At 42.2% G+C, this 26097-nt stretch overlaps 1 protein-coding gene across 1 annotated transcript in view; it reads left to right on the top strand.

Annotated features, from left to right (window-relative positions):
• The window catches only part of LOC120941316 (fibrocystin-L-like), a 292358-nt gene that overhangs the window by 14451 nt on the left and 251810 nt on the right, over positions 1-26097 (top strand). Inside the window, exons 5-14 of the mRNA XM_040354641.1 lie at positions 859-916; positions 3457-3550; positions 6751-6804; positions 10742-10815; positions 10900-10942; positions 13512-13582; positions 13673-13783; positions 15709-15798; positions 21184-21446; positions 25446-25528. Coding sequence (XP_040210575.1) covers positions 859-916; positions 3457-3550; positions 6751-6804; positions 10742-10815; positions 10900-10942; positions 13512-13582; positions 13673-13783; positions 15709-15798; positions 21184-21446; positions 25446-25528 — 941 coding nt within the window. The remainder of the gene's footprint in view (positions 1-858; positions 917-3456; positions 3551-6750; positions 6805-10741; positions 10816-10899; positions 10943-13511; positions 13583-13672; positions 13784-15708; positions 15799-21183; positions 21447-25445; positions 25529-26097) is intronic.

Here is a 26097-nt window from a genome sequence, read left to right on the forward strand (position 1 = left end):
GACGTCAATGGGGTTCTAAATGTTCGCGCGAACGGTCAGTCTGTTCGAAGGTTCTGGTGCGAACCGAACGTGGGGGGGGTTTTCGGCTCATCCCTACTTACAAGGTCACTCATCCACATAAAATGTGTCTGAGAAAGGAGTTGAAACTTTTTTTTAAAGGTAAATTTTTATTTTGAAATTTTTGTACATACAAAACAGACAATACAACAAACACACATCCTAGGCGAACATCGCCCGGTACATCATTTTACAAAACTTTGGTAGCTGGTACACATTGAGCATTTTCATAAAAACACACAGAGAAAGGTGGGAGAAAAACAACAGAATCGTTAATTTACTCACTTAGATCTATTCAACGGGCAGAGGTATCAGTCAAAGTTCAAGGAGCAGGAGGTATGGTGCTCTCGGAATCAACCCAAGAGCCCCAGACCTTCAAGAATTTTTTTGGACACCCTCTGGCCTCATATGTCATCTTATACAGCGGTATAGCACGATTGATGGTGGTGAGCCAAAAGGTAATGGTAGGTAAGGATGGAGACTTCCAGTGGAAGGTGGAAGACTTCTTGGCATAGAACAGTACTATCCGCAGGAAGGTTTGCATATTCTTAGATATAGTCTCGTCATCAATGTGGCCCAGTAAACACCTCAGAGGATTACATATATTGGGTATCTCAGTCAAGGAGTTGAAACTTGATGGTAAATCCCATTCATGGAGGACATGCACAGCCCACCCCTGGGCTTCAAAGGATCCGGAGATGTATATATGTTGTGATTATCTCAATACAATATAACTATTTATTAAGATTTATTTTGTATTTCCGAGAGCAACTCTTGATAGGTTATCTTTTTCATTTTCAGACTGATCAGTACTATACCCCTATTATTGATAGCATTTCACCTTTAACTGGACCACCAGGTATGTAATATAATATTACAATTAGAGTTTAGTCAGCTGATAAATACTTTTTTGTTGTTTCCAGGGAGATAGGTATATGTAACAGGGATCCACATTTTTATCTGCTGTAATCCCACTATGGAGATCTTTGCCATTCTAAAACAGTAACTAAAGGGAACTTGTCTGCAATAGAATATGGAAATTGCTGAGCTGACTCTTTTTCAGGGTCAAGCTCCAGGGCTTTCATTTTTAATTTACTAGTTAAAAAAAGATACCATGCTAGAAGAACCATGTGTATGTTAAATGTCCCAACATCTGTAATACACAAGTCTGTTCCAGGTCTCACCATTAGTGAAAAAAGATAAGGATGACAGTCCTGCAATTAAAACTTTTAAAACAAGTTAGAAATGGCAACTCCTATTTTGCATTTTGACTTCAATGACTCACTATTGGTGGGCAGATACCAGGACTGATATGCAGGGTCAGTCCTCCCAATATATACATTTTACGTTACTATTTTACTTTTGTCTACAGAATACAAAAGCACACCTTGCCTCTCTTCAGCACCATGAGGATGAGATGTACATGCAGGTTTATCACTGCAATATAATTATGTATTTCATAGCAGTATCATTGTGTTGCCTGAACTAATTTTGCATGAATTTAACCACCTCCCTACCACCTCCCTACCACCATGACAAGGAGATCCCAAATGGCGTTTGTAAAAGGCACTGCAGAAAACACAACATATAAATTGTAGCGCTGGGTGATAAATGAAGTTATAAACACTGAATGTCTAAAATATAATAATATGCCAAAAAAACACCAAGTGACGGATGTGTGGGCAAAAAAACTGATCAAAATAAAACAAAAAAAGTCCAAAATGGTGAAAGGGCTTGCTTGATGTATAAGACTAGGTGAATAGTCCTAGATAAACGATAATTCACACTTGAACGTGATGCACACTTGTGAGGAAACCACCACCAATTCTGCAGAGGCTTACCGGAATAGTTTAGGATTCCTAAAGAGCCTACGCCCAAAGGGTCAACAGAGCTGTTAATACACAATGGCCCGGATTCAGAAAGAATCGCGTATCTTTAGGCGGGCGTAGCGCATCTCATATACGCTACGCCGCCGTAACTTAGAGAGGCGAGTACTGTATTCAGAAAGAACTTGCGCCCTAAGTTACGGCGGCGTAGCGTAAATGGGCTGGCGTAAGCCCGCGTAATTCAAATGAACAAGGCAGTGGGCGTGTTGTATTGAAATGAGCCGTGACCCCATGCAAATGAGGGGCCGAACGAACGATGCATGCGCCGTCCATGGACGTATCCTAGTGCGCATGCTCAGAATCACGTCGCAAATACTCAATGCTTTCGACGTGAACGTAACCTACGCCCAGCCCCATTCACGTACGACTTACGCAAACGACGTAAACCACGTAAAATTCGATGCTGTTCCGACGTCCATACTTAACATTGGCTGCGCCTCATATAGCAGCCTACAAAACACCTTACGCAAACAACGTATATGAAGGCGGCGGGCGCAAGTACGTTCGTGAATCGGCATATCTAGCTCATTTGCATATTATACGCAGAAATCTATGGAAGCGCCCCTAGCGGCCAGCGTAAATATGCACCCAAGATACGGCGGCGTAAGAGACTTACGTCGGTCGGAACTTGGCCAAATTCCGGCGTATCTGATTCTTTGAATCAGGCGCCGAGATGCGACGGCACACGTTCAGACTTACGACGGCGTAGCTGGAGATACGCTGTCGTAAGTCCTTTCTGAATCCGGGCTAATGTGACAGTGCAGGACTGGATCTTCACAAGGCAAAAAACAGCGAGTCCACCAATCAAAAGGAAGAGACGTCTAGTGCTTGAAGATGATAGCCCCCCAGCGGTCAAACCATGTACCCGATGTGTTGGAAAAGAGTAGAACAGAAGAAACACATAGCATAATACTGTAGGCAATGAGCGTTTTAATAATGGTTAGAAACACTTACATGAAAGTGGATTTAAAGAACACTTTGATCAAAGATGTGCGTGGCAGCAGTGGAGTCACCCGACGCATTTCACAAAAACTTGCTTCGTCTGGGGTATGCTTCCACTGATGCCAATCTCTCTTAAATGTGCAATCTGACCCTGATCACAGACACACCCCCGGGGGCTCGTCCTATCGGAGACAACTTCCGGGTTACCATTGTGTATATAAACTCCTTGTAAAAATTCCCAACCCAATGTAAACAGGGAAAAAAAAGGAATACTGATCCACTGATCATTGGTACCCCTCACCAATCCATGTGGCCCCATAACTGATCTTACGTAAGATACACTACTACTGTGTTTTCTATCCTTTACAATTTGAAACTATTGCTACAGTACGTTATTTATATTCTTATATGAAGTTCACCATCTATATATGTACACATCAGGTTGTCATATGGCAACTATGTTATTTTAGTTACCTTCTCAGTAAAAAAACAGTGTATAGAAAAATTTTAAATATACTATAAATTTATCACTGTGATTACTGAATGACAGAACCTACCTTTTCTTTTGCAGGTTCCATGATCACCATTGTTGGCAAAGTCATTACTGATGTCTATGGCAGTAATGCTGCTTTGAGCCCCAATGGGAGAAAAGTCAGGGTGCTAAGGCAAGAATTATTCCTTTTCCATTCAATTCACAAAGCCTCCTTTATTAATGGAATTGTGGAAGATTGTGAGAGCTGGAGATTAACAGCAACTGGAGGTTTAAAATTCAATTCCATCTAAAGTGATTTACAGGTAGAAGGGAGCAAGTTTCTCTTTAAAAATATGGCCCAGATTCAGAAAGGAGATACGACGGTGTATCTCCGGATACGCCGTCGTATCTCTGAGTGTGCGGGGTCGTAACTATGTGACCGATTCATAGAATCAGTTATGCATAGATTTCCCTAAGATCCGACCGGTGTAAGTGTCTTACACCGTTGTATCTTAGGCTGCATATCTACGCTGGCCGCTAGGTGGCGCTTCCGTATATTTACGAAATGAATATGCTAATTAGGTAGATACGCCGATTCAGAAACGTACGTCCGCCCGGCGCATTTTTTTACGTTGTTTACGTTAGGCTTTTTTCCGCGTAAAGTTACCCCTGCTATATGAGGCGTAGCTAATGTTAAGTATGGACGTCGTTCCCGCGACGATTTTTGAAAAATTTACGTTGTTTGCGTAAGTCGTTCGCGAATAGGGCTGTACGTAAGTTACGCTTTACGTCTAAAGCAATGACGACTTGAGGCATAATTTCGAGCATGCGCACTGAGATTTTTTTCACGAACGGCGTCAAATACGTGGGGTCACAGTGAATTTACATAAAACACGCCCACATCATCCCCATTTGAATTAGGCAGGCTTACGCCGACACACATGCGTTACGCCGCCATAACTAAGGGTGCAAGTTCTTTCTGCATACGGAACTTGCGCCCTAAGTTACGGCGGCGTACCGTATCTGAGATACGGTACGCCGCCCGAAAAGATACACCAATGTATCTGAATCCGGCCCTATATGTTTTCCTGCTGCTGGGAACCTAAAGGAAATATCTGCCCCTCATCTATGAAGTGACTCTGATGGAGAAAGTGAATCCGCTTTTAACCTATATCACCAGTCAATGGAGTTTCAATATATTATAATGGAAAATTCAGTAAAGACAGGGGGAGATCTTGGTCCTGTAGTCTCATGTCTTGTACACACAACTGTTTTTTCAGATGGGAAAACTGCTATGAGAGCTTTTGGCCTGGGAATTTCCGGCCGTGTGTATGCTCCATCGCAGTTTTTCGACCGGAAAACTGCCGGACAAAAAAAGAGAGCAGGGTCTCTTTTTTCCGTCAGGATAAAATCCTGGCAGGAAAACCGTTCGTCTGTATGCTTTTCCGACGGTGAAAAAAACGTGCATGCTCAGAATCAATAATGAGACGGGAGCATTTGTACTGGAGATATCACATTCGTCACGCTGTAACAGACTGAAAAGCACAAGGCTGCAAAGCGCGAATCGTCTCTCACCAAACTTTTACTAACACGAGGATCAGTAAAAGCAGCCCAAAGGGTGGCGCTGTTGGAATGGAACTTCCCCTTTATAGTGCCGTCATACGTGTTGTACGTCACCACGCTTTGGATGGGCGGACTTTTGTCTGAGCGTGTGTCTGCAAGGCAGGCTGAGAGAAATTCTGTCGGCAAAACCGGTCGTGTGTAATAGGCATCAGATAAGCCTAGTGGCCCATATTCTCTCTAAAAATCCGCGGGCTGCGCTTAAGGCACTTACACTCCGCTGTCCCAACTTACAGGAGCAAGTGTTGTATTCCCCAAACACTTGCTCCGTAAGTTGGGACGGCGGAGTGTAAATGCCCCGGCGTAGCCTGGCGGATCTCCAAGGGGGCGGCTTGTATTCAAATTAAGCGCGCCCCCGATTCTAATGAACTGCGCATGCGCCGGGCTTCAAAAAGCCCAGTGCGCATGCTCCAGTTCTCGGCGGAAAACGTCAATGACGCCGACGTGTGCGTCATTGACGTAAAGTCGTATTCAAGAACGACTTAGTAAAACGACGTACCCGACGAAAAAACACGACGCGGACCCGACGCCATCCGTAACATGGCCTACGTGGGACTTGCGGAAACTTACTCCTCATATAGCAGGAGTAAGTTTCCGCTTACGCAAACGACGTTAGCGACGGTTACGCGACGCGAACTCGTTCTGGAATCGGCGTAGAAGGATCATTTGCATACGCAAATGAGTCCTTCACGTAAATGCCATCTAGCAGCGGACGGCGTCATTACATTTAAGATCTGCCAGTGTAAGTGACTTACAGATGGAGGATCTTAAGTGTATCTATGCGAAAATGATTCTAAGAATCAGTCGCATAGATACACGGGCCAAAAAAGGGAGATACGATGGAGTATCCTGAGATACTCCATCGTAACTTCTATGAGAATATGGCCCAAAGATCAAATCCCCCATGCCACTGAAAATGGATAACTTAAGTTTGTGAATAGTTGCTTTAGTTGATTCTATTACGTTCTGCTGTATTATCAGAGGGCGATTGATGAAACATTTAAAAACTTTCAATAATGAAATGAAATGATTTATTTGGTTGAATTTTTTTGATTTTCTGCTCCGGCCAATAATTCCTTTTTTTGATTGATTTAACCACCAATTTACAGTTATTTCTGAAAGTTACAGTTCTTTACTGAAGTAATTGTTGTGTCAATTGATTATATGTGTTTGAATAGAATTTTGGGCCACTGAAGTAAACAAAGCTTGGGTAATATCCAAAAGCGAAGATGCATCCAATGGCCACGATACACACGATCCGAATATCGTACGACGGATCGTACGACTTTTTTCGCTTAATAGTCGCAAGTAAAATGAAATGGGTTATTAAAGTCACGAAAATTCTCGTACGACCGGAAAAATATTTGGAAGTGATGTCATGTGTTGTAATGTATTTGTATTGTATTTTCGGACGACAACTGTACTGACTAAACGAAAATCGTACGATCTGACATCGTACGAGGAAAATTTTCGTGCATGTCCGATCGAATAATATCGGATGAACTGTCGTGATCGGCTCTCGAAAGTAGTGTACACACGATCCGAAAATCGTACGATCCTTCATCGGACGATCGTTTTTGTCCTATATTCGGATCGTGTGCACGGCCATTAGTCAACTTCTGATCTCATAACGAACCAATCACAGATGAGAATAGCACTCAACCCCCCCCCCCCCCAACGATTTTGTTAAATTTAATTACCTTGTTTTGTATAATCATTTTAAATTTAGTTACATTCTTTAGGATTTTAACACCACCTCTCATTATATCACAGGGCTTATGCCGGAGGAATGCCATGTTTGCTGCTAAAACCCAATTCTGATAAACTGTAAGTACTCTGCCACAGCACATTTATAGTAAGAAAGAAATTGTATTATTAGGAATTTGGTGTAAAATGTCTAAAATACTTTATGCAGTTTTGAATAAACTCAAACTGGATTGGAGTGGAACAAGGGCATATTTTGCCCAATACATTTGTTTAGCCCACAGACATCTGTCACTACTATGAAAGGGCTAGTTGGTTGTACTTTCTCCCTCGGCTAAAGATTCCCAGTCCCTCACTGGTTATTACAGTCTTTGTCGCTGTAGACAGAGGAACAAAATTAGAGGAATTATGACCAAACAGAACAAAGTCCTGCCTTTGAGGGGTTATAAAGGTTCGTTTTTATTGGTTCACTTACCTTTTCCTTCGGTTTCCCTTCTAAATGTTTTTTTTTCTTTGTCTGAATTTCTCACTTTCTGTTTCTCCTCAGTTAGCTTGCCCCATCATCCGAGCCGTTCTGGCTGGGGGTTAGTCAGCCAGAACAGCTTACTGAGGAGGAACAGGAAGTGAGAAATTCAGAAAAAGAAAAAAAACATTTAGAAGGGAAATCGAAGGAAAAGGTAAGTGAACCAACAATGCACTAGCTTAACCACTTCCCGCCCGGTCAATGGACAATTGACGTCCGGGAAGTGGTTGTGAAATCCTGACTGGACGTCTATTGATGTCCTGCAGGATTTCATGCCGGCGCGCGCCCGTGGGGGCACGCAGCACAGCGATCAGTGGTGCAGGGTGTCAGTCTGACACCCTGCATCTCCGATCTCGGTAAAGAGCCTCCGGCGGAGGCTCTTTACCACGTGATCAGCCGTGTCCAATCACGACTGATCACGATGTAAACAGGAAGAGCCGTTGATCGGCTCTTCCTCACTCGCGTCTGACAGACATGAGTAGAGGAGAGCCAATCGGCGGCTCTCCTGACAGGGGGGATTCACGCTGATTGTTTATCAGCGCAGCCCCCCTCGGTTGCCCACACTAGACCACAGGGAATCCGCCAGGACCACCAGGGATTGGAGGAAACATTCGGATGGCCAGGTACATCCCCCATGTCCATCCACATGTAAATCCACATATGCACAATAGATGCTAATCAGTGCCCACAAATGGGCACTGACTGGCAACATGGGCACTGATTGGAAAAATTGTAAATAAACAAGTTCCACCCCTCAGTGTCCATCAGTGCCACCCCTCAGTGTCCATTAGTGCCACCCCTCAGTTTCCCTTAGTGCCACTTCTCAGTGCCCATCCATGCCCAGTGCCCACCTATCTGTGCCACCCATATGTACCCATCAGTGCCACCCATATGTACCCATCAGTGCCACCCATATGTACCCATTAGTGCCACCCATATGTGCCCATCAGTGCCGCCTATGAGTGCCCATCAGTGCCGCCTATGAGTGCCCAGCAGTGCCGCATACCGGCGCCACCTATCAGTGTCCATCAGTGCCACCTATCAGTGTCCATCAGTGCCGCCTATCAGTGCCCATCAGTGCCACCTCATCGGTGCCCATCAGTGCCACCTCATCAGTGCCCATCAGTGCCACCTCATCGGTGTCTGTAATTAAAAAAGAAAACATACTTATTTACAAAAAAATTAACAGAAAAAAATAAAAACTTTATTATTTTTTTCAAAATTTTCGGTCTTTTTTTAGTTGTTGCGCAAAACATAAAAATCGCAGAGGTGATCAAATACCACCAAAAGAAAGCTCTATTTGTGGGAACAAAATGATAAAATAATTGCTTGGGTACAGCGTAGCATGACCGCGCAATTGTCATTCAAAGTGCGACAGCGCAGAAAGCTGAAAACTGGCTTGGGCAGGAAGCTGCGTAAGTGCCTGGTAAGGAAGTGGTTAAAGGAACCTACCGGTATTTAGAAAATAAAAACGAACCTTTACAACCCCTTTAAGCTACATGGCTTAGAGTCCATTCACACCTGAGCGACAGGCGCGTTCGGCGGTAGCGGCGTATTTTGCCACGATTATGAAACTTTCATTTTTTTTTTTTTTCTTTCAGAAGTCTTCCCATTGCTGTCAATGGGAAAACGCCACTGTAGCCTGAAAAAAAGGGTCCGGGACTTTTTTTCAGGCGACAGGCGTGCGGCGTCTATGAGATGTGATGAGATGTGAACCATCTCCATAGACAGCAATGGGAATTCTCCCCTCTAGCGGCAGAAGCGTCCGGCGTCGGGCGTTTTGTCGCTCAGGTGTGAATGCAGCCTTAATATATAATACATGGCTCAGTTTTTTACATTCATCCTTTTGAACTGGATGAATTTCAATCCATCTATGGCCACCTTTGGACAATTGTCATCACAACTAAAGTCCCCACTGGAAAATCTCAAAGCAGATTTTCACAGTAGGAAAGTACATGATGGTGACATATCAGAATTTAGAATGTTACTTTCAGTACCTGTAACCATGATAATCAGGTAAAATAAAGACACGGTTATGTACGAAAGGCAAATGCACTTGAAATTGCACTGAAAGTGCACTTGGAAGTGCAGTCGCTGTAAATCTGAGGCCGCGTACACACGGTCGGACAAAATTGATGAGAATGGACCGAGGTTCAGTTTCATCGGTCCAAACCGACCGTGTGTATAGCCCATCGGTCTGTTGTCCTTCGGTCCAAAATTTTAAAACATGCTTCAAAACCGAACCGATGGACCGCTGCCCCATCGGACCAAACCGATGGTTAGTACAGAAAGCATCGATTCAAAACCCGCGCATGCTCAGAATCAAGTCGACGCATGCTTGGAAGCATTGAACTTCGTTTTATTCAGCACGTCGTGTGTTTGACGTCACCGCGTTCTGACCCGATCGGTTTTTGGAACGATGGTGTGTACGCACATCAGACCATCAGGCCACTTCAACGGTCCGTCGGAACATTCTCATCGGTTTGGTCCGACCGTGTGTACAAGGCCTGAGGGGTAGATCTGAAATGAGGGGAAGCTCTGCTGATTTTATCACCCAATCATGTGCAAGCTAAAATTCTGTTTTTTATTTTTCTTGCATATCCCCCTCGAATCTACAGTGACTTCACTTCCAGGTGCACTTTCAGTGCAATTTCAAGTGCGCTTTGCACTTGTAGTTTGCACTTGTAGTGCAAAGTGGATTTGCCTTTCGTAAATAATCCCAATGAGTCTCTCCAGAGGGGACATAGGCAGCAATTTGAAAACTGACAAGGGAACTCTAAAGCTGCCCATACATGGGTCAGTTTTTTTTCATTCAGCCAGCCGGCTGAACAAAACAAAATGACCAGATACCCCCATCCACACATTCAGGTGATCTGGCTAAATGATTTGATCCATGTATCCATGTATGGCTAGCTTAAAGAGGTTGTAAACCTCTATGGGGAAGTTGTACCTATAGGTAAGTCTTATTCTAGGCCAAAGTCCAAATAAAGCACTGATAAATGTATTATAATATGGCACTTCTAAATGACATACTTACCGTTCCATGCAGTCCAACAAAATCTTGCATTCATCCCAACTTTTTCTACTGCCTTGTCTTTTCCGTACCATCTTTTTGTTTACTGGCATATTGTGATTCTGCAGTTTTTCCTCATTTTCTTAGCCGGCTCCTTTAAAAACGGGCACCATATCTTTGCCATGTGCATCCAACACTCTAGTGAGGGAATCATTTTATTTACTTACACGCCGTGGGTGACATAGAATGTCTGAGGAGGGAGGAAATATCACAATAGCTCGAAGTTCAATGCCTGAAGATGTCTGGGATACTTGACATTGATATCCCCGGATTCTTTGGGCAGTACAGTGTGCATGATTCTTTCATAGGTCAGAAAGAAAAAAGTAAATTAAAAAAGGCATTTGATATATATGGTTTGATAAATAGGGGGGTAAAGATTAGGATTATATCATGTAAGAAATAAGTGAAATAACATAACAAGCCTTATAGCCCACAGAAATGCAGCTTTTAATTTTCTTCTGTAGGTACGGATTACAACTGAACTATCAATATAGTGACTATGGTTCCATTATATGCCTCAGTACTGGCACCTATATTGGTAAGTTGTAGATTAATGTCTGTTTTTCTTGAGGAATGTATTTAGACAAGCAGGTTTAACCAATGTTGATTTTATTTTGTACAGGCCATCACAATATCAGCTTCATTTTGGATGACCGTTATGGACAGTGAGTTACACGCTACATAACACTTTTTCCTGACAGACTCCATGGCAGCATACATTTGGGTAGCCCCCCCCCCCCTGCTCCTACCCCTTAGGACCCCACTCCTATAAAGCTTTAGGCTGAGCCAGATGCCATGTTCCTTTTTTGTCCTCCTCACAGGCTTTCCAGTATAATGAGTCACCTGTTTGGTTGATGTGGCCTTCATCAGCTTAGCCGTATATATGGAGTTGTCATTGGAGGATGATATGTCCTTTGTGGTATACTCAATGATGATGATTGGGTGTGTCCTTGGGGGTTAGCATCTTCTGGTGGTAGCTTTGTGTTGGACTTGTCCCCAAGGGGTATATCTGTCTGCAGTTGCAGCCTGGGAGCCTGCCTTAACCCATGCCTATCTTCCAATGCAATGGAAGTTGGGATGAAGAATATTAATTCTATCATAAAGAATAATTCTGACAAGTGGGACAATCTGGTCTACGATGCAAAAGTTTAAACTTTCCCTTTCAAGAGCTAGCTTTATCTTTATAACAAATAGCTGGTAGAACAATCTTGACTGCATTGCAAGAGTCTAAACAGTCCCCTTAACCCTTTCGTCGCAAGGTCCATACGTCATATGGACTCAACGGTGGGGGGTATGAAACACAATACAGTGGTTGCAGCCACCAGGATTGTGTCTAAAACTGACAGACAGACTCCTGCCTGTCAGGTGAGAGCATTCGGGCGGCTCTGCTGCCACACGACTGCTCACAAACACCCGATACCGGTGCCCTGCCCCCGCCACCACGCCCCGCCATGCATACCAGGCTCCGCTTGCCCATTGTCGGTCCTGGGATCTCCATGGCAGTTGCTGGCATGGTAGAAGGGAAGGAGAAGAGCGGACACACGTACGCTCTCCGCCACTACTTTTTGTGACCCGGAAACTTCTGGGTCAAGCTCTTGGTGTCCCTGGCTCGCTTTGGCAGGAAAGGATGTTTTGCAATGCAATCTACATTGCAAAACATTTTAGTGGAATAAAGAGAAGACATGCAGGGTCTTTTAGACCCTGCATATCTCAATAAACAGAACCAACCTGTCACCTAAAAATCATCACATAGGGGAAATTTTTTCATTTATTTTTTGCCAAAAAAATGAAATTACAGCCAAGCACATAAACCCTCCCAAAAAAGTGGAATTCACTCCCAAAGTCAGGAGTATAGACTAGATACAGAACACAGCCTCTGGCTCAGCCTGAAAATTTATGGGAGTGGGGTCCTATGGGGTAGGAGTGAGAACAGGGCTACCCAAATATATGCTGCCATGAAGTCCATCAGGGAAGGAAAATACATTAAGGGCCAGATTCACAGCAGAGATACAACGGAGTATCTCAGATACTCCGTCGTATCTCTCAGAGTATCTATGCGACTGATTCATAGAATCAGTTAAGCATAGATAGCCCTTAGATCCGACAGGTGTAATTGTTTTACACTGTCGGATCTTAGGATGCAATACCGCGGCCGCCGCTGGGTGGAGTTCGCGTCGTATTCCAGCGTCGGGTATGCAAATGAGGTTTTACGGCGATCCACAACGGTTTTTCGCGTTCGGTACGTCGTTGCTAGTCTAGTTTCCCGTTGCAATTTTAGTCGTCGTTTTACCTGCCCTAACTTTACACAGCCCACATATGTGCTGTATAAAGTATGGCCGTCATTCCTGCGTCAAAATGTAAAAAAAATAATTTCTTGCGTAAGACGTCCGGGAATACGAAAGTACGCTACGCACTTTGCCGTTCGAAAAAATTACGTCACTTTCCAAAGCACGGCGGGAATTTCAAAACGGAGCATGCACAGTAGGTCCGGCGCGGGAGCGCGCCTAATTTAAATGGCACACGCCGCTTTGAATTACGCGGGCTTACGCCGGCAGCCGCCGGCGTAAGTTTTCATGCAAGTGCTTGGTGAATCAGGCACTTGCGATGAAAACTTGCGGCGGTGTAACGTATCTATGATACGTTACGCCGCCGCAGTTCTATGTGAATCTGGGCCTAAGTATTTGATAGTACATTTTCAGTTTTTTCCTTCAAGAGAGAATGCTGCATGAATGCTGAAATGCAGCTCTATTCAAGGTGCTGCTTTTATCATCTGAGACTGGGGATAGTAGGACCTCCCGGGTGCCGAGTATGAAAAAAATGCCTAATCCAGCCAAAACAGCAGTTAGGAAGACTAGCTCCCAATGGCTATGGTGACCAAAGGTTTATCTAAAAGTTATGGGAGTGTCTCTGATCAAAACTTTTCCCATTCAGTTTGAAAATTGTCTGCCAGCAGAATGATGATTGCACTGTCTAATATACAGACAGTAATTATAGAGCATGCATACAACACATACTGTATGTACAGTATATAAAATATATTAATGAAAATATGGTAAGGATTTAAAAAAGATCAAATCCTTGTCACAAACATTTCCCCAGTGATTTAGTGCTAGCTGTCTATACACTGCTTTCATGAGCAGGTTGATTTTCAAAATGTTTAGTCCTGTATAGACCATTTATGGCACAGCAGGTACATCTTATGTGGCTCTGAAGGACTTTTTTCCTACATTACAGGAGTTTACCAAGTATCTCCACATACTATGTGTCTGCCCTCAATAAAATCAGTATGTTCCAGACCTACGCAGGTAAAAAAAACATGATAATTTATACCTTTTATTAACCCAATATTTAAAAACAAAACAAAGAACATTTTTCTCCTGTATTCTGTCACCCAGTGGTAAACAGGATTTTCCCAGCTTCTGGAAGCGTGCAAGGAGGCACAGTGATTACAATCAAAGGATGGTTCTTCGATGAGACTGACTTTCCAGCCAGAGTCCTTGTAGGAGGTAAGTTCTACAGTAGTCATTAGCTTACCAGGAACATATATTTAGAAATTATGTTGTGTGGGCAGCACAGACTATGGAATTGTGCCCTTTACACTATTGTTCTAGAATTGCAATGCAGCATGCAAATACTGTATATACAGAAAGCAACACTTGACTATTCTCTGACAGGTTCTCTGACAGAGAATGCATTAAGGTAAAAAAACCTTTAGGGCCAGATCCACGAAGTGCGGCGCTTCTTTACGGCCGGCGTAGTGTATCTCAGTTACACTACGCCGCCGTAACTTACAGCGTATTTCCCGTATTCTCAAAGAATTTGCGCCGTAAGTTACGGCGGCGTAGTGTAACTGTGTCGGCGTAAGGGCGTGCAATTCAAATGGATGAGATGGGGCGTGTTTTATGGTAATACGTCTTGACCCAACGTAAATGACGTTTTTTCTGAGCGGCGCATGCGCCGTCCGTGGGGTATCCCAGTGCGCATGCTCAAAATTAACCCGCAACAAGCCAATGCTTACGACCTGAACGTCATTCTACGCAAAGCCCTATTCGCGAACGACTTGCGCAAACAAAGTAACATTTTCAAAATTCAACGCAGGAACGACGTACATACTTAACATAGGATATGCCTCATATAGCAGGGGTAACTATACACCGAAAAAAGCCTTACGGAAACTACGTAAAAAAATGCGCCGGCCGAGCGTACGTTCGTGGATCGCCGTATCTAGCTAATTTGCATACTCGACGTGGAAATCGACGGAAACGCCACCTAGCGGCCAGCGTAAATATGCACCTTAGATCCGATGGCGTACTAAGACGTACGCCAGTCGGATCTAGCCCAGCTTCAGGCGTATCTTGTTTTGTGGATACAAAACAAAGATACGCCGGAGCAAACTAGAAGTTACGCGGCGTATCAATAGATACGCCAGCGTAAACGCTTTGTGGATCTGGCCCTTAGACTTTCCAACCACTTTAACCTCCCTGGCGGTATGATTATTTCAGATTTTAGGTGCTGAAAGCGGTACCATTATTTTGCATGGAAATTTGGCGTTTTATACTGTAGGCCTGTAATTCTTAGGAATAACTCACTTAAATCGGTCCAAACAAGAGTCTAGTAGACATCTCGGGTATGATACATTTTGAAAAACAAAATCATAAATTATAATATAATAAATAACTCTAAATAATTATAACAAATAATAATGTAATTATACTAAAAATTATTCAATAATGTAATCAAATCAAAAACACTGACATTTCTCAGTTGCAGAATTGTTGCTGTCATTACTTTTATTGTTTGATGACGAATTTCCCCACAAATCGCTATCGCTCAAATCTATAGATTATTATCGCTGTTTTTTAGCTGGTCTAAAACCACTTTTGATGTAAAGGGAAACTTTTTGGTTGCTATGGACAATCTCCAGTTTCTAGGTAGAAAGAACAGTTTTTATTATATAAAAGTGAATGTAGGACACTGGACAGACCACTAGGGACAAAGGGTGTGTGTATTTATTTCATACAGTACTGTAATCTGTAAGATTACAGTATACTGTATGTATTGTGTGTATTTGAATTTGGCACAGATCTCCGCCCCTGTGCGTCGTAACGTCGCAGGAAACAGAGCTCGGCGACACACGGGCACGGTGTGAATCGAGCGAGGAGGACACCGCTCGATCACACAGCGGGGAGGCATCGCAGGATCCAGGGACAAGGTAAGTAATTCCCATGCCTGTGGACACTGCGAGGCGATCCCGAGTCTGGCTCGGGGGTTACCGCTTTTGGTTCTAAAATTCCACCCCGAGGCAGACTCGGGAATACCGCTGAGGGGGTTAAGTACTGTATATGAACCCTAAGTTCTCATGTATATGTTATAACAGAACTCTAGTATGAAATAAAGATATGTAACGATTTTAATTGTATTCTGGGTGTAGGTCAGGAATGTCAAGTTCTCAGTCTAAATGATACAACAATCCTTTGCATGGCACCGCCAAAGCCACATGTGCTTCCTTTGCTCTTTCCAGGTATGTAATGTCACATGTCAACAGCAAAAACTTTACTTTGGTGGTTTAAAGGTTTACAGTCTTCAAATATTATTTTTGAGACATATACTGTATATACAGTATCTCACAAAAATCAGTACACAGCTCACATTTTTGCAAATATTTTAGTATATCTTTTCATGTGACAACACTGAAGAAATTGCACTTTGCTACAATGTAAAGTAGTGAGTGTACAGCTTGTATAACAATGTAAATTTGCTGTCCCCTCAAAATAACTCAACACACAGTCATTCATATCTAAACCGCTGGCACTCCTAAGTGAAAATGTCCAAACTGGGATCAATTAGCCATTTTCCCTGCACGGTGTCATGTGACTTGTTAGTGTTACAAGGTCTCTTTTGTGAATGGGGAGCAGGTGTGTTAAATTTGGTGTAATCGCTCTCACTCTCTTACTAGTCACTGAAAGTTTAACATGGCACCTCATGGCAAAGAACTCTCTGAGGATCTGAAAAAAAAATGGTTGCTCTACATAAAGATGGCCTAGGCTGTAAAAGGATTGACAGGAGCCTGAAACGGAGCTGCAGCACAGTGGCCACGACCATACAGCGGTTTACCAGGAAATATTCCACTCAGAACAGGCCTTGCCATGGTCAACCAAAGATGTTGAGTGAAGGTGCTCAGCATCATATCCAGAGGCTGTCTTTGGGAAACAGACGTATGTGCTGCCAGCATTGCTACAGCGGTTGAGGGGGTCAGCCTGTCAGTGCTCAGACCATACGCTGCACACTGCATCAAATTGATCTGCATGGCTGTCATCCCAGAAGGAAGCCTCTTCTAAAAATCATGCACAAGAAAGCCTGCAAACAGTTTGCTGAAGACAAGCAGACTAAGGACATGGATTACTGGAACCATGTCCTGTGGTCTGATGAGACCAAAATAAACTTATTCGGTTCAGATAGTGTCAAACATGTGTGGCGGCAACCAGGTGAGGAGTACAAAGGCAAGTGTGTCTTGTCTACAATCAAGCAGTGGTGGTGGGAGTGTCATGAGAGCACTGGGGAGCTACGGTTCATTGAGGGAACCATGAATGCCAACATGTACTGTGACATACTGAAGCAGAGCCTGATCCCCTCCTTTTAGAGACTAGGCTGCAGGGCAGTATTCCAACATGATAAGGACCCCAGACACACTTCCAAGATGACCACTGCCTTGCTAAAGAAGCTGAGTGTAAAGGTAATAGACTGGCCAAGCATGTCTCCAGACCTAAACCCTATTGAGCATCTGTGGGGCGTCCTCAAATGGAAGGTGGAGGAGCGCAAGGTCTCTACCATTCACCAGCTCTGTGATATCGTCGTGGAGGAGTGGAAGAGGACTCCAGTGGCAACCTGTGAAACTCTGGTGTACTCCATACCCAAGAGGGTTAAGGCAGTGCTGGAAAATAATGGCGGCCACACAAAATATTGACACATTGGGCCCAATTTGGAAATTTTCACTTAGGGGTGTACTCACTTTTGTTGCCTTTAGTTTAGACATTAATGGCTGTGTGTTGAGTAATTTTAAGGGGAAAGTAAATGTGCACTGTTATACAAGCTGTACACTCACTATATTACATTGTAGCAAAGTGTAATTTCTTCAGTGTTATCATATGAAAAGATATAATAAAATATTTACAAAAATTGTGAGGGGTGTACTCACTTTTGTGAGATACTGTGTGTGTGTATATATATATATATATATATATATATATATATATATATAGATATATATATATATAGATATATATATATATATATAGATATATAGAGTGTGTGTATATATATATATATATGTAGAGGCCCGGATTCAGAGAGATTGGCGTATCTTTAGAGCGGCGCAGCGCATCTGATATGCGCTACGCCAACGTAACATAGAGTGGCTCGTACTGTATTCACAAAGCACTTGCTCCCTTTCTTGCGCCGGCGTAACGTAAAATGGCCGGCGTAAGCCCGCCTAATTCAAAGTAGGCTGGTAGTGGGCGTGTTGTATTAAAATGAATCGTGACCCCATGTAAATGAAGTGCCGAATGAACGGCGCATTCGCGCGCATGCTCAGTATCACGTCGAATTTACTCCCTAACATATGCCGGCTCAATGCCTGTGACATGAACGTAATCTACGCCCAGCCCCATTCACGTACGACTTACGTAAACGACGTAAAATTCGACGCTTGTTCCGATGTCCATACCTTTGCATTACCTGCGCCTCATATAGCAGGGGTAACTTTACGCCGGACATACGCCTTACGTAAATGGCGTAGCTTAATGCGACGGCCGCAAGTACGGATCGGCGTATCTAGGCCATTTGCATATACGACGCGTAAATCTACGGAATCGCCCCTTGCGGCCAGCGTAAATATGCACCCAAGATACGACGGCGTAGGAGACTTACGTCGGTCGTATGTTGGCAAAATTCAGGCGTATCTGCTTTCCTGAATAAGCGTATAGATACGACGGCGCACATTTGGACTTACGACGGCGTATCTGGAGATACGTCGTCGTAAGTCCTTTCTGAATTTGGGCCAGAGTGTATAGAGCGTGTATATATATATCTTCAGAGAATTCAGGTATTTGAAATTCTTAGCTTATTATTCAAAGGCTTCATTGGCCCCTGTAATAAGGGCCCATCCATGAGGTGAGCGCATACCCCTGAGGGTTTTGATGGTGGTTTTCACGATCATCTTTTAGTTCATCTTGGATTGGATGTCATCTTGCACACTGATTTTATAGACATTAATGTGATTTGATTCACAGACTTTTGATAACAGATTGTTTGGCACTTTAATGCCCACAGGACTCACAATGTGTGTGTTTATATTTTTATTGTTTTGCCATTTTAAATATTGATATCTGTCTTGTTACAAATTGAAATTCGGACAACATTTTTGCTATTGGGAGAATCAGATGTATCCAAATTTCTGAATCACAATAGTATTGAATTTTAACGAATCCAAACAAAATTTTAACAAAACAAATTGTTTGAATTTGAAAATGTATTTGAATTAAAAATTTTATTTGAATTAAAAACATAATTTGAGTAAAAAAAATGTATTTGAATTTCAAAATGAATTTGAATTTCAAAATGAATTTTAATTGTAGTTAGAAAATGAATGTGAATTCGAAATGGAAAAATATTGCAATAAATACAGTAGGTATAAAAGTGAAATAAGGTGATAATTCCTACTTGGGCTGATTTAGAGAATTGAATAGAATACAACAGAATAGAGCATAACATAAAAGAATAGAATAGAACAGAACATACAATTTATAGAATAGAATAAAACAGAATATAATATAAAATAAAATAATAGAAAAAAATGAATACAATATTTTCTATGTGATTCTTTTCTTCTCTATTCCTTTATTTTCTATTATATTCTATTTTGCTTTATTCAATTCTAATCTTTTTTATAGTATTTTAGTTTATTATAGTATATTCTATTGTATTTTAGTGCATTCTACTCTATAACAAAGTAGGAATCATAATTTCATGTCACTTTTATACATTGTTGTATTTATTGCAAGATGTTTCCATTTCCAATTCTTTCCTTTTGGAATAAATGATTTTGGTGTGCAAGATTTCTGCGCTGTTGACCTCATCATTTGGAGATCATTACTGTTTGGTAAGGTAACTGACACACTTTTGTGTGAGGTGGTTTGTGATTCTTACACATCATTTTCAAAATGTCATTTCATTTGGACTTTTATGCCCTGTACACACGATCGGTCAATCCGATGAGAATGGTCTGATGGATTTTTCCATCAGTTAACCCGATGAAGCTGACTGATGATCAGTCGTGCCTAAACACCATCAGTTAAAAAAACGATCGTGTCAGAACGCGGTGACGTGCTGAAAAAAATGAAGTTCAATGCTTCCAAGCATGCGTCGACTTGATTCTGAGCATGCGTGGATTTTTAACCAATGGACGTGCCTACAAACGATCGCTTTTTTTTCTATCAGTTAGGTATCCATCGGTTAATTTTAAAACAAGTTTCACATTTTTTAACCGATGGATAAATAACCAATGGGGCCCACACACGATCGGTTTGGTCTGATGAAAACGGTCCATCGGACCGTTGTCATCGGATTGACCGATCGTGTGTACGCGGCATTATATATTTCTCTTTGAAGTTTGCTTATGCATAAGTGAATTACTGTATATGTTATGAGACTACTATTTTACCATTTATTTGATGATGCACATTGTTTATGATAGTTTAGTATGAGTGAACTTTATTTTTCTCACACACATATATTTGTATTGATCACCACAGAGATATTGGTTTTGCGCACCTTTTAGGCCAGGTACTAACGAGCAAACATGTACGATGAAACCGGTCCGTCGGACCGTTTTCACCGTACATGTCTGCCAGAGGGCTTCTGTACGATGGCTGTACTAACCATCGTACAGAAGTCCGCGCGTAAACAATACGCGGGGCGTGTCCGCGTCGTCGCCGCGGCGATGACGCGGCGACGTGGGCGGGCCTGCCATTTAAAGGCTTCCACGCATGCGTCAAAGTCATTCGACGCATGCGAGGGACGGCGGGCGCTCGGACATGTACGGTAGGTCTGTACTGACGACCGTACATGTCCGAGCGGGCAGGATTCCAGCGGACGGTATTAAAACACGTCCAGGAATATTTGTCTGCTGGGAAAAGGCCCGGCGGGCAAATGTTTGCTGGAATTTGGCCCACTCGCGCCTACACACGACCGAACATGTATGCTGAAACTGGTCCGCGGACCAGTTTCAGCATACATATTTGGTCGTGTGTACGGGGCCTAAGAGTGATTATTTTTTAAACTCCTTTGTGTCTAGAATATAGGTTGCTTTCATTACCTCCTTTTGAGCACAGTTTTATTCTGTGTTTATATTATAGCACTTTTGGCAGTTAATTATTACATTTTAATTGACATATATACATCAAACCAAAAAGTGGGCAACAGGCAGCTGTATGCAAACACCTACTTCCTGAATGCATAAACGCATGCCTTCTTCACTCTGTAACCACGTGAATAAGGATTAATAATCAGTCTTTATTTTATTTGTAAATAACTTTATCAAGTGAAACTGGAAAAAAATCCATATTTATTCAATTTTTTTAAATTAAAATTTGCTTTTAAAATGTATTGAACATTGCTAAGTTATTGCCAAGTGAATAGTCCCATCAATGAAATGTGGTCAGTTAACAATGATTGTATTTGTGTATCTGGAAGGAAGTATAGAAAATTCACATTCTTGGTTTGACCCAAAGGCAAGTTTGGAAACTTCAATTTCTATCCAATGTATTTTCTTTTTCTTTTTTCCTTTTATAACCATTTCTTTTTCTAACTGTTTTAACTTAAAAACTCTTTCTTTTTGACTTGCAATTAGGAGGCCGAGGGCTGAAGATGGAAAGGTGGAATGGCAGTTTTAACCTGGATAACGCTTTGAATTTCAATGAAAATTCCACTGGCTATGCCGGTACCACCTGGCTTGATGGAGCTTCCAAGTCCTGGCCTACAGAAAACTCTCCTTTTATTGCTCGGTTGACTGGCTTCTTTGTACCCCCAGAGACAGATTACTACAACCTGTATATTAGGGGAGATGAGAACTATATGCTATACTTCAATGAAACGGGAGACCCAGCAGGAAAGGTAAAGTATGTGAAGAATTTGCTGATCTGTAATGTTGGTCACAATTCTTTTCTGAGGCCCCGTACACACGACCGAGTTTCTCGGCAGAATTCAGCCAGAAACTCGATCGGAGCCGTATTCTGACGAGAAACCCGGTCGTCTGTACACTTTTGGCCGAGGAAACCGACGAAGATCTCGTCGGGCCAAATAGAGAACATGTTCTCTATTTCCTCGTTAGTCAATGAGGAAACTTGGCTCGCCGAGATCCTCGGCGGCTTCACAAGGAACTCGACGAGCAAAACGATGTGTTTTGCCCGTCGAGTTTCTCGGACGTGTGTACGGGGCCTGAGATTGCCATGACTATGGTAAGCCAGATAAATGCCTTTAACCATCTTAACCAAAACTCTACCTTAACCTAGTAATAAACAGGCGACACCCATTTTGGAGTAAAATTCGCCGCATCGGCCATTTTATTAACAAATTAACCAAACATATTAACCAAAATTTTTTATTTACAGTCAACAATCCTTCAAAAATTCCATTGTCCCCGGTTAAGGATACTTGAAGGCATTGACCAAAATTTCCTTTGTATCAGCGTGACCATCTAAGATCCCAGTCGCAGTGCGCTGACTCAAGGACCATAGCACTCTGAACCTTCCCCACGCTGATACCCATCAACCGATGCCAGCTAAACCACGGTTAACTGGCATCAACCGCGGATCCCATACCTTGATGGGTCCCCCACTTATGCCAAATTGGTCAAAATGTTTACTGCCTCCAAAGATCCACAACAGCCAAACCAACCCAAACGCAAAACCATATAGAATAATCCCAAAGCATTAGGGCGGGTGGGTGGTATTAGCTTCCTCTTCAACTTGTGGCAACTGAACTGGAGACCTCCCCTAAGCCCCTCCTAACCTGGGAAACATTAAATTTGGCCACCCCCTAGCCTGCCATTTTCCCTCCCCTAATTTTTAACCTCATAAGTGCCATCCTAGCTACCTAGTCATGCCAGCCCTGCATTTAATACTTTGTATTTGCTGCTGGCTTCTCTGACTGTGAGTTCCATTCATGATTTGAAAGATTTTGCAGATCCCTGCTTTGGAATAAAACAGGAAACCTTTGCCATGAGTGCACATTAAAGGATAACTAAGCCCAAAAATGAACACAAATGTAATACTGTATATTGTTGGTCCAATGTTAGTTTTTGACTGCTGTGGTGGGAAAGCAAGGAGCAGGATGGAATTTTTATTTCAAATGAATTTCTAACCACGTATGTGGTTTTTGTTTAGGAAATTACATTCTTTGCAAAGTTGAATGTTAAAAACAAATGACCGTTTGAAATGCCTTTGAACGTCATTTGTCAAGTGATTGAATGTTACATGTTAGTCAGGTTGAAAAAAGACACAAGTCCATCTAGTTCAACCTATAAAAAATAAAATAAAAAAATCATACAATCCCATATACACAATTTTATACCCACAGTTGATCCAGAGGAAGGTGATCCAATTTGCTACAGCAGGGGGAAAAATTCCTTCCTGATCATCAGATTTTCCCTGGATCAACTTTTACCTATAAATGTTAGTATGAAGTTATATTATGTACATTTAGGTAAAAAAGTAGGCTTTTTTTAAAGCAATCTACTGAGCTGGACAGAACCACCTCTGGAGGGAGTCTATTCCACATTTTCACAGCTCTTACTGTAAAGAAACCTTTCAGTATTTGGAGATTAAATCTCCATTTTTCTCTAGACATAAGGGCCCGGATTCAGATACAATTGCGTATCTATCGGCGGGCGTAACGTATCTCAGATACATTACGCCGCCGTAACTTAGGGCGCAAGTTCCATATTCAGAAAGAACTCGCGCCCTAAGTTACGGCGGCGTAGTGTAAATGTGTCGGCTTAAGCCCGCCTAATTCAAATGTGGATGATGTGGGCGTGTTTTATTTAAATTACTTGTGACCCCACGTATTTGACGTTTTTTACAAACGGTGCATGCGCCGTCCGTGAACGTTTCCAAGTGCGCATGCTCCAAATTACGCCGCAAACTGTCAATGCTTTCGACGTGAACGCAACTTACGTACAGCCCTATTCGCGAACGACTTACGCAAACGGCGTTAAATACGACACTGTTCGTACGTTTCCGACGTCCATACCTAACATGACTTACCCCTGCTTTATGAGGGGAACTTTACACCGGAAAAAAGGCTTACGTAAACGATGTAAAAAAATGCGCCGGGCAGACGTACGTTTCTGAATTGGCGTATCTACCTAATTTGCATATTCAATGCCGAAATCTACGGAAGCGCCACCTAGCAGCCAGCGTAAATATGCAGCCTAAGATACGACGGTGTAAGAGACTAACGTCGGCCGTATCTTAGTAAAATTCTGGCGTATATTGCTTTCTCAATACAGAAAGAAGATACGCCGGCGCTTCGTAGAACTTACGCGGCGTATCAATTGATACGCCGACGTAAAGGCTATCTGAATCCGGGCCAATGAGTGCCCCCTTGTCCTCTGTGGAAAAAAAATGAAAACCAGTTAACATTTTCCTTCCACTTCACAATTACGTGCCACTTTGTGTTGGTCCATTACATAAAATACCCATAAAATACATTTACAATTTTTGTTTTAACATGACAAAATGTGGAAAATATCAAGGGGTGTGAATACTTTTAACATGTTATGAAATATTTGTGAAAAGATTCTGTCTTATAATTCTTATAATTAGTCCAATTTTAATTTAAATAAACATTGACATTTTGATCAAAGGGATATTATGTGAATCTATTGGTGAGATTTAACTTCTTGTCTCAGAGATACAACAGGAAATGAGAGGTATTTCCCTTTTATATACTTGACACCGAAACAGGTGTCCCCGTTGGAATTTTTTTATTCAGTTTCAATAACAATAATATTGGTCATCAGGACCTAATAGATAGGAGTGATCTTCCCAGAGGAGGCACAGATAGCAATACAATCTTGACAGGGTTTTTTTTATTCTTCTTGCTCTTTCCAAAATGCCAAAAAAAGCCTATTCAAACATTTTAAAGTGGAACATTAGTCAGAAAATAAGGTCATTTCTTAATCACTGTAGTAGGCATGCCCCTGTTGCAGGTGTAGCTATGTAAAACATTGAAAATAAGTGCCTATACTGTTTAAAATTCAGTAATACACTCTCTCTGAACTTGCTCAGTTGCTCTCCATTTTTGGCACTGTGCAAAAAATCATAGCCACTAGAGACTGATCTGCTGACAGCCTAAAGATTTACGGCTGCTCAGGGGCTACGGACTTCAATAAAATGACAGACTCCAGCTAGAAGAAACAGGAGCAGTGCTGGAGACAATTCACAGCATACACTAATTTTGATTGCATAATTATTAATGTGGAGTGTATGCTCCTTTCTTGCTAAAGAACATTATTTTTTTCAAGTTGTTATGGGTAAAGTTGCACTTTAACTCTTAGGACTCAAATTTACCACCTAACCCTGAACCTTACCCAAAACCCCTAAGGCCCTGTACACATGATCAGTCCAAACTGATGAAAACGGACTGAAGTTCAGTTTCATCGGTAAAACACAACGACGTGCAGAGAAAAAAGAAGTACAATGCTTTCAAGCATGCGTCGACTTGATTCTGAGCATGCCCGGGTTTGGAACCGATGCTTTTGCGTACTAACCGTCGGTTTTGACCGATCGGTTAGGCGTCCATCGGTTCAATTTCAAAGCAAGTTCTAAATTTTTAGACCGAAGGATAACGGACCGATGGGGCCCACACATGGTCAGTTTGGACCGATGAAACTGAACTTCAGTCCGTTTTCATCGGTTTAGACTGATCGTCTGTACAAGGCCTTAGTCTTAAATCCTTAACTCCCCACACCAAGGATCCCAGTCCCAGATGCAAACATTTATGTTCCATTTTTTAAAGCATTGTTTGCATTACTTTTATAATGTCAATTATATAAACACAGTACCAATAAATGTAGATAATTCTAACAAATGACTTTCCTTCCACTGTCAGGTGAACGTGGCCTCTGGTATCTGGTCATCTTACTGGTATGCCCCTCAGAAATCACAGACTTTCTTCCTGCAAAAGGGGAAACCGTAAGTGTGTGTTGGACCATTAGATCTAGGCATGCAAACAATTGGTGAAATATTAAGCTTAGTTCAGAATTAACAATACATGTATTTTTAATAGCAATTTATATAGAAACTTTTTATTTATTTTTATTTTTTATCATTATTATTATTTGTATTATTATACAGGATTTATATAGCTCCAACATTTTGCGCAGTGCTTTACAATTTAAAGGAGACAGTACAGTTACACTACTATAAAATACAAGAGGATTAAGAAGGCCCTGCTCATAAGTGCTTACAATCTAATAAGGCAGGGCAAGTGGTACAAAAGGTATCAACTGTGTGGGATGAGCCAATGAAAGAATAAAGCCGGGTCGAGAATAGAGTTGTTGTTTTTTGTGCAAACTTAAATATTTAAAGTCAGCAGCTACAAATACTGTAGCTGTTGACTTTTACTACAAGGAGAATTACCTGTCCAGGGATCCAGCAATGTCCTCACCTGAACTGATCCTTCAATCAGTTCCGGGTGATGGCACCAGCATCTCTAGCAAGGGAAACAGGAAGAGAAGCCTTGTGGCTTCACAGCCTGTTTC

The sequence above is a fragment of the Rana temporaria genome, chromosome 5 (assembly GCF_905171775.1).
Source record: "Rana temporaria chromosome 5, aRanTem1.1, whole genome shotgun sequence".
NCBI classification, from domain to species: Eukaryota; Metazoa; Chordata; class Amphibia; order Anura; family Ranidae; genus Rana; species Rana temporaria.